The following is an 18,379-nucleotide window of genomic DNA, read 5'->3' as shown; positions in this document are numbered from 1 at the left end:
TTGCCTGGACTCCCACCGTCCACATCCATGACCCTTTCAAGTTTCCATCCGTGCACAAGCAAAGACAAAATGTCAGGATTTCTCGTGACTGAACCACGACTGGAGCTCATTCATGATACCCAGGGACTCTGTGACCTTTCCTTCACTCCCACACTCAGGAACAACTTCACTTTTTTTCTTTTTTTTTTGTTCCACAGGGCAGCTAATTAGATTTTTAACCTAGTTTCCAACCAACAGGAGTTTTTCTGATGCTTAAATATTGTAATAACGGTTCATGATGGACAAACAAACTGTTTTTTTTTTTTAGTGTTTCTCAAAGTCGCTGTAGCTGCTTTGGTTTAATCCTCTGTCGTGTCTTCAGTTGTCACTCACGTCGACTTTTTAAAGATTTAACAAGGACGCTGTTCACGCGTGACGCTCTGCCAACAGGTTTCTGCTTCGTCGGGTTTTGACGGCGCTTTGAGATGAGAAAAAATTTATGTTTTCCTTCATCGGCGAATCAGACAGTCAGTCAGTCAGTCAGACAGACGGTCGGTCAGCAGGAAGCAGCGCAACAGGCGTTTACTTAATGCTTCAGGAGGTCAGCGAGTTTACAAAGCAGCATGGAAAATGTAAAAGCCTTTTTTAAAATTCTGGCTCGAGCTCACACAGAAGGGATTTCTTTTTCATGTGAATGAGTGTGTGAATGTGTTTTTCAACTTTTATGGTTGGAGGAAAAATATGTGGTGTGTTGGTTAGTTATCATCAATAATCACTGATTGATTTTTTTTAGCTCCTGTGGTGTTTTTGTCTTCAGCTTCATTGAGCTCCACCATGTGTATGAAATCTGGTTTATAAATAGTTTTGCCTCGCTTATATGACTGTTGCTTATGTAAGGGACCCTATGTACAGTTGTGTAAGGAAGAATGAGCGTGTCTTATTCAATGTGTGTGTGTGTGTGTGTGTGTGTGTGTGTGTGCAGGACCTGGGCATGGAGTCAACATCCCTGGACGACGTGTTGTATCGCTACGCCAGCTTCAGAAACCTGGTCGACCCCATCACACACGACCTGATTATCAGCCTGGCTCGATACGTCCACTGCCCCAAGACGGTAGGATACACACACACACACACACACACACACACACTTACAAACTTACACACACACACATACATGAATCATCTAAAGTGCAGAATACTTTGTAAATATTGCCATGCAGTTACACTAAACACACACACACACACACACACACACTGGGAGACCGGTGTGATTCATTGCGGAGCCGCCATCACATGATCTCCTGACTCATTTTGTCCGACACTATTAGGTTACACTGCTGCTCTAAGTGGTTGTGTGTCTCTGGATGTCCTTGAGGAAACTCCGGCTCCTTGTGTGTTTGCTCATTCATGTCGTCCAGTGTCACTGAGGGAGAGAGAGAGAGAAAGAAAGAGAGGGAGGGGGAGGGAGGGAGGGAGAGAGGGTGACAACAGCGGCCGTATGGATGAATAATGCAGGGAGGACGGAGCAGTGATGGAGGTGAAGGTGGGAATAAAAAAAAAGGCCTTTGTGCTTTTGTGTTGAAAAGATGTTCCCCCGATGCCGACTGCATTAAAAGACCTATATTAAAGGGATAGTTCAACATTTTTGGCAAATTGGCCCATTGCCATAATCCCTATATAGCAGTAGGTTCGTTACCTTTAATTGTCGGTGCAAGCTGTTTTTAGAACGGCGGAGCAGAGCGGCGAGCTGCTCAGAGCTACACTATGGAGGCTAATGGGATTTCTTGGTTTCCCTCATCAAACTCATCAAATACACAATCCAACAACTCCAAAACTCTCTGGTGGACAAGTTGTGACCTGCACATTCACCACGCTATGAGATAATAACAGAACGTTACGATACAGAGTTGTTTTCGAGATAAATTCATGCAAAACTGCTGATGCACATTCCCGTCGGAGGCAGTTTTTCAGCAAGCAGTCTCTGTATTTACCTCTAAAACAACTCTGTCGCGTTACGTTACGTTATTATCTCATAGCGTGGTGAAACAGAATTGTTTTAGACTTAGTTTGCCGAGAAACTGCCTCCGACGGGAACGCGCATCAGCGGTTTTGCATTAATTTACCTCTAAAACAACTCTGTCTGGTAACGTTGTGTTATTATCTCATAGCGTGGTGAATGTGCAGGTCACAACTTGTCCACCAGAGCGTTTTGGAGTTGTTGGATTGTGTATTTGATGAGTTTGATGAGGGAAACCAAGAAATCCCATGAGCCTCCGTAGCGTAGCTCTGAGCAGCTTGCGGCTCTGCTCCGCCGTTCTAAAAATAGCTTGCACCGACAATTAAAGGTAACGAACCTACTGCTATGACTATAGGGATTATGGCAATGGGCCAATTTGCCAAAATGTTGTAACTATCCCTTTAAACCAGGGCTCAGCTCATTTTAATGTATTTACAGTGACACGTTGTCTGCAGGTCTCTGTAGCTGGGTTTCCATCCAAGTCGTATCGAATTTAAAAGCGGATTTTGTGAAAATGCGCAAAAAGCAAATGCGAATTTATGACCGTTTCCATTCATTATTGTTTTGCGATTATTGGGAGAGGAGTGCGCCGTGAGATTACGTCATAAGAGAGCGTGAATGTATCCAACAGTTGACACTCAGCTGACACTCAACATCATGGACAATTTACGTACTTTCCGGACTATAGACGCACCTGTATACTCCGCACCAGCTACATTTTGAAAGAAAATACATATATAGGCCGCACTTGAATATAAGCTGCAGGTTTTCATGTTGTAACATGAGATATTTACACAGAAAGACAGTCGGGAACTGTGACAGTCTGCTCGCTTTTCCGCTGTTTTGGTTATGCTCCTCTCCTCCATGTGCATCTGTTTACATACGAAGCCGGTGAAAAATCAATAAGTTACATAACGATGTTACGGCGTGTGTTTGTGTAGTCTTAACCGTCATAAACAAAAGATGATGGGTTACGGAGCGCGTTTGTGTTGCGGTGCAGCAGAGAGGAGAGCTGGGAGACCGGGGCGTCGCTGGGTGAAGTCCAGCAGCTTCACCCACAAACTCTGCCTCAATTCGCATAATCTGTTTCCATCACAAAAACTCGCATTTCCTTTATTCGATACGCTGACAAATCCACCCCCTCCAAGCGTATAAACTTTTATGCGCATTTACTGCCTTTATTCGAATTTCTGGCGTTTCCATTCAAGTATTTATGCGCATTTTCACAAAATGCGCATAAGAAAAGGTGGATGGAAACCCAACTTATGATACAAATGCAAATGTGCAAATATGTATCATCACTACACACCATCCTGCCTGTGCAAACATATTGAAAATGATGATGGAGATGATGTTGAGTGATTTAAAATACTAAAATACTGATGAAAAATATTCTTCAACCATCTGCTCATGAGGCTAAATAAGAGGTTTTCAATTCAGGAACAGTGACAAACTAATCAATAACATCTTGATTAGTAGGAAACAATTTCCTCTGAGATTGATTCAGCTTTGTGACCGGCTGCACTAATGAGACGATTTCCACTGGAAAACAACACAAAAACTACAAAAATAACCTGAGACGAAGCCAAAAAATCTGCAGGTGGTGTGCTACAATTTACAAAGAAAAAAATCACATTATCAATATCTAATTTTATTTACAGCTGCATCTCGTTCATGTTTCTGTGGTGGAGCAGGATCAATGTCAGGGAATAACAGTTCAATTTCTGAATGTGTGAATTTAGCTTTTAGAGTAAAAAATATTTTTTTTAAAATAGACAAAAATTAGATAAAAAAAAAACAAAACACGTGTTAATAAAGAGTTTTAATTTCTGTATTTTCAAATAGAACAGAAAAATAATTGGCATGTGCAAGACTCGTCGTCGCACTTCACACTTGGTGGAAGTGAAGATGACGGTGGTGTGTGAGGTTCATGATGGGTGAACAGAGGGAGGCAGAGAGACACCAGAGGGGTGTTGTTATGTGAGGAGAGAGAGAGGGAGAGAGAGGTGTTGTTTCTCCTCCGTCCGTCCGCTCTGATGTGTCCGATCGTTTCTTCTCTTTCACTTTTACCTTGAAGGATTTTTCAGGCTTCACTTCTTCTCCTCACATTAAATGTTGACGCAGCAACGTCACATCATCAGTGTGTGCAACAGATAAACACCATGTTGACTTATTATCATTATATAAAGTCGACATATGAGACAAAAATCAGCCTGTTTATAAACATTAGACACGTAGCAACATCAGCTTTACCGTCTGCAGTCGTAATGATGGAAGTCCTTTGTGTATGAGCTGTTGTTGCTGGGCAGGAAACAGGTTGTGACTGTGGCTTCATCAGAGCTCAGAGAAACTCTGTGCTGGACTGAGAGGAAAAATGCCTTTCTATGGTTTTTGAATACAATAAGATATTGATTAGAGCTGCATCAAAGATTTATCACAGATACGACCAGAGAAGAATTCAGGTTCCTCCTGAGATTGTTAAATAATAGGCTACAAATACAAGGTATTGTGTTGTTACACAAGTGCAACAACACAAACACACATATATATAAAGAATAAAAGTGGCGTTAACACAATAAAGTCATTGTACATGTGAAAAAAGTGGATTTAAAGGGATAGTTCAACATTTTGGCAAATTGGGCCATTGCCATAATCCCTATAGTCATAGTAGGTTCGTTACCTTTAATTGTCGGTGCAAGCTATTTTTAGAACGATGGAGCAGGCGAATGGGATTTCTTGGTTTCCCTCATCAAACTCATCAAATACACAATCCAACAACTCCAAAACGCTCTGGTGGACAAGTTGTGACCTGCACATTCACCACGCCATAAGATAATAACAGAACGTTACGAGACAGAGTTGTTTTAGAGGTAAATTCATGCAAAACCACTGATGCGTGTTCCGTCGGCGGCAGTTTTCAGCAAACAGTCTCTGCATTTACCTCTAAAACAACTCTGTCTGGTAACGTTCTGTTATTATCTCATAGCGTGGTGAATGCGCAGGTCACAACTTGTCCACCAGAGCGTTTTGGAGTTGTTGGATTGTGTATGTGATGAGTTTGATGAGGGAAACCAAAGCGGAGGAGTTATGTAACTTTTTTCTTTATATCCAAACATCTCATTCATCACCTGCAGCCTGGAGGTCTTAGTCATACACACACACACACACACACACACACACACACACAGGTACACACAGATAAAATCTCTGTTAAACAAAGTCGACTCACTCATCCCTCGTCACTCATGTGTGCGACTGTTTCTGATGGCGATGCGTTCACGTGCATACGACAACACAGACACACACCAGGAAACACTGTGTGACTCTATATCTGTGTGTGTGTGTGTGTGTGTGTCCTCTGTCAGTGTCTCTTCCATTACAGTCGATACTTCAGTGCAGAGAACAGAGAATTGATTGAATGAGCTTCGGCCTCCTCACATCTGATTAATATGAATACACAGTGAAGCTGCTGCTGCAGGATTAATGGATCCTGTCCCAGAAATAAACAAAGACGGGATTAATAGATTGTTTATTAGACGTTTGTGGCGATGCATAAATAGCAAAGTAATTGCTGATTGCATCATGTAAATCCAGCTGTGGCGAGTCGTCAATCATCACAGAGATGAACGCACAGAGCGGCACAATATCTGAACTCACATCTTTTTTTTGAAATTTATCTTCCTGTATCACACACACTGCTATCAATAATGAAAACACACACTCCTGCAGACTTGTGGGTAATTAGATTACACTCAGTCCAGGATAAACTCGTCCCATAGACGATCGATTCCTCAGTAAATATGAAATCAATCAACCGGTGCTGCATCATATCCATCAAATCAAACAAAGACTTAAATGACTTCATTAAAGGTCAATATGAAAAAGCCAATAACGCACTGTCGTTGTTATTATTGGATGTAAAAAAAAACAAACTCTTCTTCTGCTTTAATATTATTACTTCCATGTAAAATCATATCGGTGTGATGAGAAGCGATGGTGAACAGCTCAGTGCGGATGTTTCTGCTTTGGGAAATTTTTAAACTGAGGAAAAAGAAAAAGGCAAAAAACATTACATTATTATTCTGTGGACACATCTGCAATTAGAAACAGATGTTGAAGTCTACGGAAGTTAATGTCTGCAAAGAAAAGAGGCAGAAGCTTTTATTTTGGAGGCTGAAAATGAATGTTTCATCTTTATAGTGTGATTTATCTATTCATTTGTTCAGCCAACATCCATCCTCTTTATACTCATCTTCACTTTGACCTCAGAGCAGAATAAGCTTCACTACTTGTTTGAGTTCATTAAATGTCAGATGTTAGCTTGTCGCCAATTCTTCCTATGATTACCTCTGTATTTCTGAACGCCACTTTTGCACCTTCAGTGTTGAAGGTTTTGGTTTCACAGGAGTTGAGAAAAAAAAACAGAAATTCAAAGTGAATCAAAAACAAGTTGAATAGAGATTCATTTATTTGGGTCCTTGTAAAAGTGATTTCACCTCGACACCTCGAGACCTTCATCACTGTTGAAAAGGATGTGTGTTTGTTGCGGTGGCAGAAACCTTGAGTATCATTTCTAAAAGTTGGAAGTCAGTGCAGGAGTATCATGTTTTTGTCTATTTTGTCCGTTTTTGAATACTTTTCATTTTGCCTTTATATACCACATAGAAAGAAAAGTTTACTACGCCCGTGCTTGGTATATTTCTTTTCAGCAAAACTTCATCGAGTTGATCTGATAATTATTTTTTCACTTTAACCTCCTTTATTAACCCCCCCGCCCCTCCGATCCATGTCAGACTATAGGTAGACTATATTCATCAGCTGATACGACCACTTTTTCCCAAATATATGGAAACAAATGCAACGTCCGGCCCTCCCATCCCATCCCAACCCCTGGATACATACTCTTTGTGCTATCGAATTAAAACTGGGAGAATCTGCACTTTCGAGTGAAGTTTATGGCAGTGCTCCAGGTGACCTTGTTCAGTTTTTTACCGCGCTTTGAAGACATCATGTGATCTGATGATGCCGGCGTGGTCTTAGAGCCCAGAGGGTTAAAACAGATGCTTTCAGATTGGGACAGGCCTTGTTGTCCTGACGCTGTGACGTAATCGGCCTTCGAATGCGTCCTCCCCTGAACTGATGCTGCGTTCAAGGCAACTTGGAACTCTGGTTTTTCCAACCTCCTCCTACTTGAAAAAGTGTAAACGAATGCCACCTCAAGTCGGAGCTCCCACTCGGGAAAGTCGGAGAATAAACTCTACCCCGACATCTCAGAGAATCAGTTGTCTGACGTCACACAACAATCACAAGAGCCACACCATCAATGTTAAAACATCAATTAAAATGTATTTTAAATGTCAATAAAACGTTATGAAATAAACATATGACTTAGTCTGACAGATTACCGTAAATTCAATAAATTCGTGTTGTTATTTCTCTTCGATTTTAAATGATTTCTTTAATTATTTTAAAATGTTTCTTTTTTTATTATAGTTTTTGTGTTTTAATGCCCATGTGAAGCACTTTGAATGTGAAGTTTGTCCCGGTTCCGCCATGTTTTTGGTTATTCTGGGGTTGTGTATCTTCAGCGCTGCGAAGATGGAAATTGGAGTTATGAAGTTACATAAAAACTCAGGCAGAGTTGTTTCCATATGAACTAAACGTGTTGATTTACAGTAATTGATTCTGAGACAAACAGTTGAAATCTGTGGAATAAGAAAATAACAAATAAATAACAGCGAGCTCTCACAGATCAAGTCACACAGTATTCCTGTTACACTGTGAAGCAACAGGCGCCGGCGGTTAATATCTGCCCACTCGTCCATATGTCCACAGGCAGCAGACTGAAAGCCGCTCTCCAAACAATGTCTACATTTACATCTCATTATCTCACGTCTCCGGCCTCCTGCTTCCTGTCTCCAACGCTTCAGACTGCTTTAATCAAAAAGTAAATTACAGAAAAGAAAGAAAGACGAAGAGACGGTAACAAACCAGATACCTGAACATGAGCCTGAGCCGCGACGAGGAGGAGATGGAAATCATCACTGATGAGATGATTGGTAATAGACAGGTGTGTTATTTCAGTTGGAGATAAAGCGCGTGACTCACGGCAGATCGTGTTATCATCTCTATTTGATTATTCTTAATGAAAACACATTGTGTTTCCTCGTTTCATTCAAGACTAATGGAATTATCACAATAGATAGATAGATAGATAGATAGATAGATAGATAGATAGATAGATAGATAGATAGATAGATAGATAGATAGATAGATAGATAGATAGATAGATAGATAGATAGATAGATAGATAGGTAAAAACATATGTTGTTGAGAAAAAATAAATAAATAAAATGTGTTATGACTGTTTGTTTGTTTTTTATTTGTAGATAGATAGATAGATAGATAGATAGATAGATAGATAGATAGATAGATAGATAGATAGATAGATAGATAGATAGATAGATAGATAGATAGATAGATAGATAGATAGATAGATAGATAGATAGGTAAAAACATACGTTGTTGAGAAAAAATAAATAAATAAAATGTGTTATAACTGTTTGTTTGTTTTTTATTTGTAGATAGATAGATAGATAGATAGATGGATGGATGGATGGATGGATGGATGGATGGATGGATGGATGGATGGATGGATGGATGGATGGATAGATAGATAGATAGATAGATAGATAGATAGATAGATAGATAGATAGGTAAAAACATACGTTGTTGAGAAAAAATAAATAAATAAAATGTGTTATAACTGTTTGTTTTTTATTTGTAGATAGATAGGTAGATAGATAGATAGATAGATAGATAGATAGATAGATAGATAGATAGATAGATAGATAGATAGATAGATAGATAGATAGATAGATAGATAGATAGATAGATAGATAGATAGATAGATAGATAGAGTTTGCGTTTACATCCACGTCTGACTGTGGTTGATTTTCTTGCCGTGTGTGTGCGTCTGTTTTATCTTTGGCCTTTTCTTTTTCACACTGAAAGCCCATATTGATATTCTGCTCCAATGGTTGAAGATATTTCTGTTCCAGTAGATAGACACAGAGAGAAAGAGAGAGAGAGAAAGAAAGAGAGAGAGATGTCATTTAACTGGAGGAGTCTGAGGATGAATAGACGACAAAATGTGATTCAGATTGAACTGGATCACCACAGGGCCTCATACAGGCTGAATGGACGAGTTAGCACTGTGTGTGTGTGTGTGTGTGTGTGTGTCCTGGTATGACTCATGTTCTGGGGACCAACGTATATTTATCACATTATGGAGACTTGTCATTTCTTAAGGGGACATCATTCAGTCATTCATTCATTCATTACATTATAAGGTGAAGACAGTTTGAAGGTCACGGTCGGGGTAAATGTTGCTGCTGCTGCCAGCGGCTCTGTCTGGTTGTAGCTTCTTGGATAAGAGATTTATTTTCTTTATGAATTAACATCTCTTGTATTTTTGCCAGGTAATGCCTCTGTCGCCACATGCAGCTGCGAAAATGGTTTAAATGGGGTTTTTTTGTTTGTTTAATCTCTTTTAGACCGACAATCATATGACACAGCATTACATCAGAGTCGGAAACGAAGGTTACGATATTGTAACCCTAGTTATATTAACACAGGCGGAGCCCTCTACTGGACTCTATGGGTATATCTCTCCTCCAATCGCGTACGCGCGATGGCCCACTGAAATTTGCATGTACGTAGCCGGCCAGTATGGCGTGCCTACCTTTCCCGCCCTTTAGCGGGCTATATAAGCAGATGCACCGCCAGCTGCCCTCATTCCACCAAACTTCAGCGTAAGGCGAAAGAGCGGCAGGGCCCTAAGTAGAGGGCTCCGCCTGTGTTAATATAACTAGGGTTACAATATCGTAACCTTCGTTATATCTCACACAGGCTTCGCCCTCTACTGGACTCTATGGGTACAGTAGGCGAAGCCCCGATTTATGTACTCCCTGCCGCGGGAGAGGCTCCGCCCACTGACCACACCAGCTACCGGTTAGGTACCAAGACCCAGTCACCACTTTATTAATCTTAACCACCGTATGGAGTGATAACGGGTACAACTTCATCCCAGTTAGCAGCACCTGACTAGGCTGGGTGAAGTTGTGGTCTAACCTCGCAGGGGTCTCAACCCTAGACCTCCTGCGCACCTCATTGACAGTGTCCTAGCAGAGCACAGTCCAATGCAGGTGCATGACACCCTGTGGGGATCAAGTATTTAAAAACACTTGACACATCCTTCCTCTCACATGTCCTGTGACCCTACAGTGAGCACAGACCTGGAGAAGGAGCCTGATACATCCAAGAGATAGAACCTTATGAACGGGCAGGGTGAAGACCACGATGCCGCCGTACATATGTCCTCAACACTCGCACCACTGAACAGGGCCGTAGACGTCGCCACACTTCTTGTGGAGTGCGCCCGGACCACAGTGGGCGGTTCTCGACCCGCTTGACTGTAGGCTGAGAGGATGCATTTACACATCCACCTCGCCAAGCGTTTCTTGGACAGGGCTCTGCCAGCCGTCCCGTCACCATAACACACAAACAACTGGTCGGTGATCCTGACAGTGGCTGTTCGGTCGACATAGTATGTCAACACACGCACAGGGCATAGGAGATGCAGTTTCGCCTCCCTCGAATCCTCATGAGGGGGAGGGTGAAAAGCCTCCAACTGGATGATTCTGGACCGAAATGAGCTCCTTATGTTCTTAGGAAGAAAGGAGGGGTTCGGTTTAAGGATGGCACCACTGCGGTCCCCGCGAAGGAGTAAACAACTCGGGTGGACTGACAGGGCACACAATTCGCTCACTCTCTTGGCTGACGTCAGAGCAAGAAGCAACGCTGTCTTGAACGACAACACCTTTAAGGAGGAGCGTTCCAAAGGCTCATAGGGGTCCCTTGTGAGGGCCTCGAGTACCAGTGGCAATTCCCACTGTGGTACAGAAGTGCGTGCCACTGGTCGTAGCCTTCTGACCCCCTGCAGGAACCGTTTTACCAGAGGGTGGGCGAAGACTGGACCTCCGCCCAACCCTTCATGGCATGATGAGATGGCTGCAGCGTAAACCTTAACAGTCGCGTGAGACAGCCCTCTATCAACCAAAAGCTGTAGAAAGGAAAGAGTGTCTCCCACTGAGCATGTCAGTGGGTCCACTTCCCTCTCTTCGCACCAATGCTGGAAACCTAACCACTTAGCCCTGTAACAGGCAATGGTGGATCCAGCCCTAACCGCTTGGATGGTTTTCACCACCTGCGCAGTCAGCCCAGTCCGCATTAACCTGTCCCTTTCAGGGCCCAGGCTTGAAGCGACTGGCCCAGGATCGGCAGCGCCTGTATCGCGCCTGCCTCCTGTGACAGCGCCCCCCGGATTTGGGGAATGGGCCATGGTGGGGCCGCCATCATTGCGGTCAGCTCTGCGTACCACAGAGCCGACCGCCGGTCGGGAGCCACCAGAATGACCCTCAGCCGCTCCACTCTCACTCTCTCCAGTAGCTGGGGGATGAGACGGAGGGGGGGGGAGGCATAAAGTAGCCCTCTTGGCCATGGAGCGTGTGCAAATGCGTCCACCCCAAGGGTGGATGGTCTTGCGGGCTCAGGGAGAACCAATGGGGGCAGTGGGTGTTCGACCTGTTGGCAAACAGGTCCACCGTTGTCCTCCCGAATCGTGTCCAGATCTGCTGTACCACTTCTGGTTGCAGTCTCCACTCGTCTTCCAGGGGGCCGCCCCTTGACATGAGGTCGGCCCCCCTGTTCTCGATTCCTGGAACGTGGAGGGCTCTCAGAGATTGTAGGTGCTCTGAAGCCCATGACCACAGGTTCTCCGCCATCGCTAACAGGGCAGCGGAATGTACACCGCCCTGTCTGTTGATGTAAACGACTGTGGTGCGATTGTCGGTCCTCACCAACACGTGTCTCCCCCTTAACAGGTGACTGAAGTGTTGGAGAACCAGGAACACTGCCTGTAACTCGAGGAGGTTGATGTGGCGGTCCTCCCCCGGAGGCCACACACCACCTATCGCCCTCCCCAGGCAGGTGCCTCCCCACCCCATCATGGAGGCGTCCGTGAACACCGACGTGTACGAGGTCACTCGTCCTAGTGGTGTTCCGGTCAACAAATGTCGTGGGGACCCCCAGTACTGCAGGTTGCCCCGCACTGTTGGGGGGACTGTCAGCAGCCGAAACTTCTGCCTTTTGAGGTCTAAGCGTAGGCTGGCGAACCATCTCTGCAGGCGACGCATGTGCAGCAGTCCTAGTGGAACCACCGGGTGAGCTGCTGCCATGTGCCCCAGTGCTTGCATGACGGCCAAGGCTGTGACACGTGGAACCTGTTGCAGCTTGAGAACCTCCTGCTGTAGGGCTGTCCGTCTGGACTCCGACAGAGTGGCTCTCAGGCTGACAGAGTCGAGCACAATCCCCAAGTATTCGGCCCGCTGGTTTGGTTGGGGGTTGCTCTTCTTCCAGTTGATGGCAAAACCCAACTTGGTCAGGTGAAGTATCAACTGAACTGTGTGAAAAAAATGGCCCATTGTTTGGACCTGGCCATCACGATGAGGTCGTCCAGATAAAAGAAGACCCTCATCCCCTGGCTGCGCAGCGGTTGTAGCGCTGCGTCCACACATTTGCTGAACGTACTAGGGGCCAGGGAATAGCCAAATGGCAGCCTGTTGTATTCGTAGGCTGTTCCCTGAAATGCAAAACGCAGGAGCTTCCTGTGTTTTGGTGCCACCTCGACGTGAAAATAAGCGTCCTTCAAGTCGATGGTAGAGAACCAATCGCCTGGTTGGACGAGTACCAGCAGCCTCCTTGTGGTTAGCATGCGGAACGTTTTGCGACCGATACGTGTGTTCAGGGCACGGAGGTCCAGGATGGGTCTGTAGCCCCCTGTCTTTTTGGGAACCAAAAAGTATGGGGAGTAAAAACCTCGTTCCTTGTCGTGAAGAGGGACAATTGACACGGCCTGTTTTGATAGCAGGTCCTGAATTTCCCCCTCGAGGAACTCTATCTCATGTTGAGAGGATAGATTCATCTCTTGTATGCCCCTGAACGCTGGGGGGAGCCCGCAGAACTGGAGAGAATATCCTAGTCTGAGGGTCCTGTCCAGCCAGTCTGTCAGTACGCAGCTGCTCTGCCATGCTTCGTAAAAACACGTGAGAGGACGCGCAGACAGCTGTGGAGCAGCTTCTAGAAAGCTGTGGTACACAATTTCGGCCCTCTCCGCCGCCAAACCCGCCATAAACGGGAGTTTGGCCCATGGGGGGCCCTCTGTGAAAGGGCTGAGTCGTCCCTGAACGCACCAAGCCCGTTGTCCGAGCTCGCGGGGCCGTCCGTGAACGCATCTCTGTTGTCCGAGCCGGCGTGGTGTCACCTGAACGCACCACCGCCGCCCGGCACCTCACCGTCATGACGTCCCTGCTGCTGTTAGATCCGCCCGTGGAAATAACAGCCACAGGACCAGAGCGGTCAGACACGTTGGCCGCTCCACTGCTGTTTACCGGGGAGACAGTTCGTGTTAGCCCGGCCGCTTCACTGGAGCGGCGCGGGTTAGACGAGCATGAGGCAGCCGTCTCATTGTTAGCCCGGCCGCTTCACTGGAGCGGCGCGGGTTAGACGAGCATGAGGCAGCCGTCTCATTGTCCGGAAACACAGCCCTGCCGTGCTGCTGCGAACGATGCTTGTCACCGCTGTAGCCGTTAGCTCGGCGGTGACAACCATCGCTCCACTGCTGTTTACCGGGGAGACAGTTCGTGTTAGCCCGGCCGCTTCACTGGAGCGGCGTGGGTTAACCGAGCGTGAGGCAGCCGTCTCATTGTCCGGAAACACAGCCCTGCCGTGCTGCTGTGAACGATGCTTGTCACCGCTGTAGCCGTTAGCTCGGCGGTGACAATCATCGCTCGTCAGCCGGTCAACACGCTGAGCCGGACGCACCGTGGAAGTGACACGGTGTCGGCTAGCAGCGCGCGGGGCTAACTGTGTGGTCGCTACAACCAGTGGGGAGCGATGTTTTCTTGTGCAGCCTCGCCGGTTGTAGCGCTCATAGAGAGGGACAACGGTAGCTTTTACCCGGTTGACAACGGTGCTCCGCTCTACCGCGTCTCCCACAACGGGGACGGTAGAGGGTGTGTTGTGTGAGTGTGCTTGTGAAACCGTGACCGGGGGGCCTTGCTTGCCGGGCCCGCTGCGGGGATGTGACGGTGTAACACAAGCCACCGGCAGCCTGACCGACGGTGTAGCGGTGACTACACCGGCCGGGGCTGCGCGGCAAGCGGGGAGCATGGTGGAGGTGGGAGGGGGAATTTTTGCTCTGTTAGTGAAGTAACATGTTTTAATAAAAACATTTTTCACATCCACAGAACAGTGAACACAAGCAGAACATACAGAACCATATGAACAATGAGGGAGGGCGGCGAGGCAGCCTGCCGGTGCCGTCCCTCCCGTTAACTGTCACTCTGGTCGCTGTGTGCCCCAGGACAGCTTCGTCCTGGGTGTGCTGCGAGCCGCCGCGGGACGGGACGCGCTGGGGTCCCGTGCGGGGCGCAGCTGCGGCGGGTCCGCTGGGGCTGGCTGTGGGTCAGCTGGGGGATCCGCCGCGGAGAAGCCTCTTCGCTGGCGGCGATCCCTCCGCCTCGCCGTAGCGTAGCGGCGGGGCAGCTTGACCTCTCCCTTCTGCTTGGCGGCGACAGCGAGCGGTAGATGACGGCTCAGCTGCGCCTTTTCCTCCTCCAGCCTCTTTAGCCGCTGCGTCACCGTAGTGAGGAGCCAAAGAGACCAGACCGGTGCAGCCAGAAGATCCTCTCGGTCCCTTCTGGGGAGGGCGGTGAGACCTAGCCAGACGTGGCGAGAGCCGACGCCCGACAGTGACATCACTCGTCCGGCAGCAGTAGCAACTCCCTGTCTTGTTCATCTGACCGATGGTCCGGCCGAGATACTCCATAGTGTCAGGGGAAGGGGGGGCGTCGCGCGGGAGTGAAGCCGCCGCTGCTACGCCCAGCACACCGAGGTTGTTGCTGCTGCTGCTGCTAGTTGCGCGCCCAGCTGGAATATCTTGTCAAAATATTCCAGCGTGTCCTTATCCTGCAGCAGCGGTGGTAGTGGCTTTCTGTGTCCTGACCAGTCGGCTGAGTGCGGGATAATGAGCGCAGCCAGAGCGTCTTCGAGCGGGGGCACACCGGGGAACACAGTCTCCGTCTCGCCCTGCACACGCGGAGGCGGCTCACCGGCTTCGGGGGCAGTGGGGGGGGGGCAGGGGAAGCCCGACACACTCCGCTGCAGTCGTCATGACTTACGGGAAGTTGAGCTTGATAGAAGCGGCGCCAAACACCGTCGAGCCGTCGGAGAGGGAGAGTTCATCCTCCTCGTCTCGTAGCGGCGGCGAGTCTGCAGCAGAGGCTGAGGCGGGTCTGGGCGGCGAAGCTTCATCAGGCGGCGTGGAGGTGGTGTACGCTGGAGCGGCATCCTCCTCCTGCCGTCGCTGCTCCAGCCCGGCGGTGGCGCGCTTCCTCCCGAGACGCTCGAAGCAAAGAAGATGTAGGTCTGCCGGGGCGATGATGCCGGCAGAGGCGTTGTTCCTGAAGCGGCGACTCCATCCTAGGAGCTAGTGTGACAGTGGGCACTCGCCGACGCTGAAGTAAAAAGGAATGAGGGCAGCTGGCGGTGCATCTGCTTATATAGCCCGCTAAAGGGCGGGAAAGGTAGGCACGCCATACTGGCCGGCTACGTACATGCAAATTTCAGTGGGCCATCGCGCGTACGCGATTGGAGGAGAGATATACCCATAGAGTCCAGTAGAGGGCGAAGCCTGTGTGAGATATAACAGAATACATTGTTATGGTCACTCCAGGAAAGAGAACAGGACGAGGGTAAAGATGTGTAAATATACAAGGTAAATATATACATAAAATATTGGAAAAGCTAAGTCCTTAAACCAAAATATGAGGAAAATATGATAAGTTAAGATTTAAGCACTGTCATATTATTTGTATGAGTAGATAGATCAACAAGTTATGGAGCTATAAGGTATGACATCATTTTTGTATACATGTTTGTATATGTGTGTACACTATATTTGTACATGTAACATAACTATATAACAAACTGTTAAATATAAAACTGAACTCAGAAGCTGAAAGAAAAAACAGAATAACTAATATTAGAGAAGATGAGAGCGGAAAATGTATTACAAATGTAATAATATTGACATAGTGAGACTAGTAAGATAAGGGTTAAATTAAAGTTAAGGTTAATGTAAGTTTAGGTTAAGTTAAGGGTAATGATTATATTAGTTATAGCTGATGAATGAATTTAAATCAATATTTGTCCTCTGAAGTCGTGTTTTAGTGGAGGGCGGGCAGTAGTGATTTATGAGTAATCAATAACTTAGTGGTCTTCCTCACTAACCAGCACACACACTCACAGGTTTTTAGTCTCTCCATCACTGTGTCTTTGCTGAAGCATGTCTTGTTTAATTTCCTCTTTAATCAGGATCTTTCCTGTTTGTGTAATTCATATCATAGATGATCATCAGGGCTGTTAAAGTTAACATGCTATTAATGTGTAAATGCAAATTTCTTTGTGTACCACCATATTTTAATGTAAAATAAAGTTTCATCTGCATAGAGCAGCACATTTGTCCATTATTAAAGGGATATTTCAACATTTTGGCAAATTTGCCCATTGCCATAATCTCTATAGTCATAGCAGTAGGTTTGTTACCTTTAATAGTCAGTGCAAGCTGTTTTTAGAACGGCAGAGCAGAGCCGTGAGCTGCTCAGAGCTACGCTTCGGAGGCTAATGGGATTTCTTGTTTTCCCTCATCAAACTCATCAAATACACAATCCAACAACTCCAAAACGCTCTGGTGGACAAGTTGTGACCTGCACATTCACCACGTTATGAGATAATAATGGAACGTAATGAGACAGAGTCGTCACAACTTGTCCACCAGAGCGTTTTGGAGTTGTTGGATTGTGTATTTGATGAGTTTGATGAGGGAAACCAAGAAATACCATGTCTCATCCAAATCCCAACCTACTCCTAAAACTGTAGGGATTATGGCAATGGGCCAGTTTGCCAAAATGTTGAACTATTCCTTTAAACACTTGGAAAAGATGCATTTATGGTCCATTTTAAACACATAAAATGTGCAATTGTGACTGTAATTAATGGACCCTCGTGATTAATCATGTTTAAAGACCTAATAATCATATATAACCTTTGGTTGTGTGATGTAACTCCCACTCTGACCACAAACTGAAGGACGTCAGTGTCCTCTGTGATGAGAGCACATCGTGTCCTCTCATCGAGATCTGAGATCTGAGCCGAGAGCTCAGGTCTTTTCCCCCTGAACCTCTCGACCGCCGATACGAGAGCAATAAGATCGAATTATCCAAACAATTCATCTGCAGAAGTGGAGGAGGAGCAGTAATTTAGCCGAGCATGTAGGGCACACAGTGAAAAATAGGACCAAAGTGATGTTTCCATTTTACTGTGCAAACGAACTTTAACAGCAGGCCGGCCCGAGGGGGAGGGAGCAGCGATGAGGCAGACGGATAAATAGGAGAAAGAGAGAGATGAGAGAGAAAGAGGGAGAGATGGAAGAGAGGGAGAGAGAGTAGGGAGGTCATCAGTCCTCTGGAGACTGGAAAAGATTCATAGATGTGTTCAGTATCAATAATGTAACGAGGGAGAGGAGGAGCAGAAGCAAGAGAGAGAGAAAGAGAGGGAGGGAGAACAAGAGAGAAAGGCGATAAAAAATGACAAGAAAAGGAGAAACTGATAGACAGAGGATGAAAGAATGAAGACAGAAAGCAGTGAAATGTTTTTAAAAAAAAAGGCCAAAGTGAGGCTGCGACCAGCTGCTGCTGCTGCTGCCATCGACCTGGAAGCTCACTCATTCATCCACAGCACAATTCAACTCATGCAGCTTTATTGACGTGACAAGAAAACTCTGACTGTACGTTACAGAGAGAGAGGCGACAAAAACACAACAACAACAACGTCAATATGTCTGAGCTGAGAGACGACACAGATAAACAAGAACCACAGTTAAACAACATAGTTACTGGTATGGTATTGACCTTTAAAATGTGTCTGGTGCAAAATATAGAAGCATACAGACATTTCAATGAAATAATGAAATAATAAAAACTGTGTAATTGCAAAAAATCTTAACGCTTCTGCAACCAGGACGTTGTATTTTAAGCTTTTAGCGTTAGCGTGCATACTTGAGCTTATGTCGTCTAAAAGGTTTTTCATCAGACCCCAAGTCACGACTTCTTGAAGCTGGAAACTGTTAAACAGCAGAGAGATATTTTGGGATGGCAGGACATTTCATCAGAGTAGGGAAGTAGATTTATACATGCAAACATG

General features: G+C 46.1%; 1 protein-coding gene across 1 annotated transcript in view; it reads left to right on the top strand.

The window, feature by feature from the left end:
• lrrc75a (leucine rich repeat containing 75A) overlaps positions 1-18,379 on the top strand; it is a 70,246-nt gene that overhangs the window by 14,555 nt on the left and 37,312 nt on the right. Inside the window, exon 2 of the mRNA XM_085794427.1 lies at positions 962-1,090. Coding sequence (XP_085650553.1) covers positions 962-1,090 — 129 coding nt within the window. The remainder of the gene's footprint in view (positions 1-961; positions 1,091-18,379) is intronic.

Source organism: Trachurus japonicus, chromosome 13, assembly GCF_045865225.1.
Source record: "Trachurus japonicus isolate A0001 chromosome 13, Traja_1.0".
Classification (NCBI taxonomy): domain Eukaryota; kingdom Metazoa; phylum Chordata; class Actinopteri; order Carangiformes; family Carangidae; genus Trachurus; species Trachurus japonicus.
Note: the sequence above shows the minus strand (reverse complement) of the source record. Positions and strands in the feature narration are given on the sequence as shown.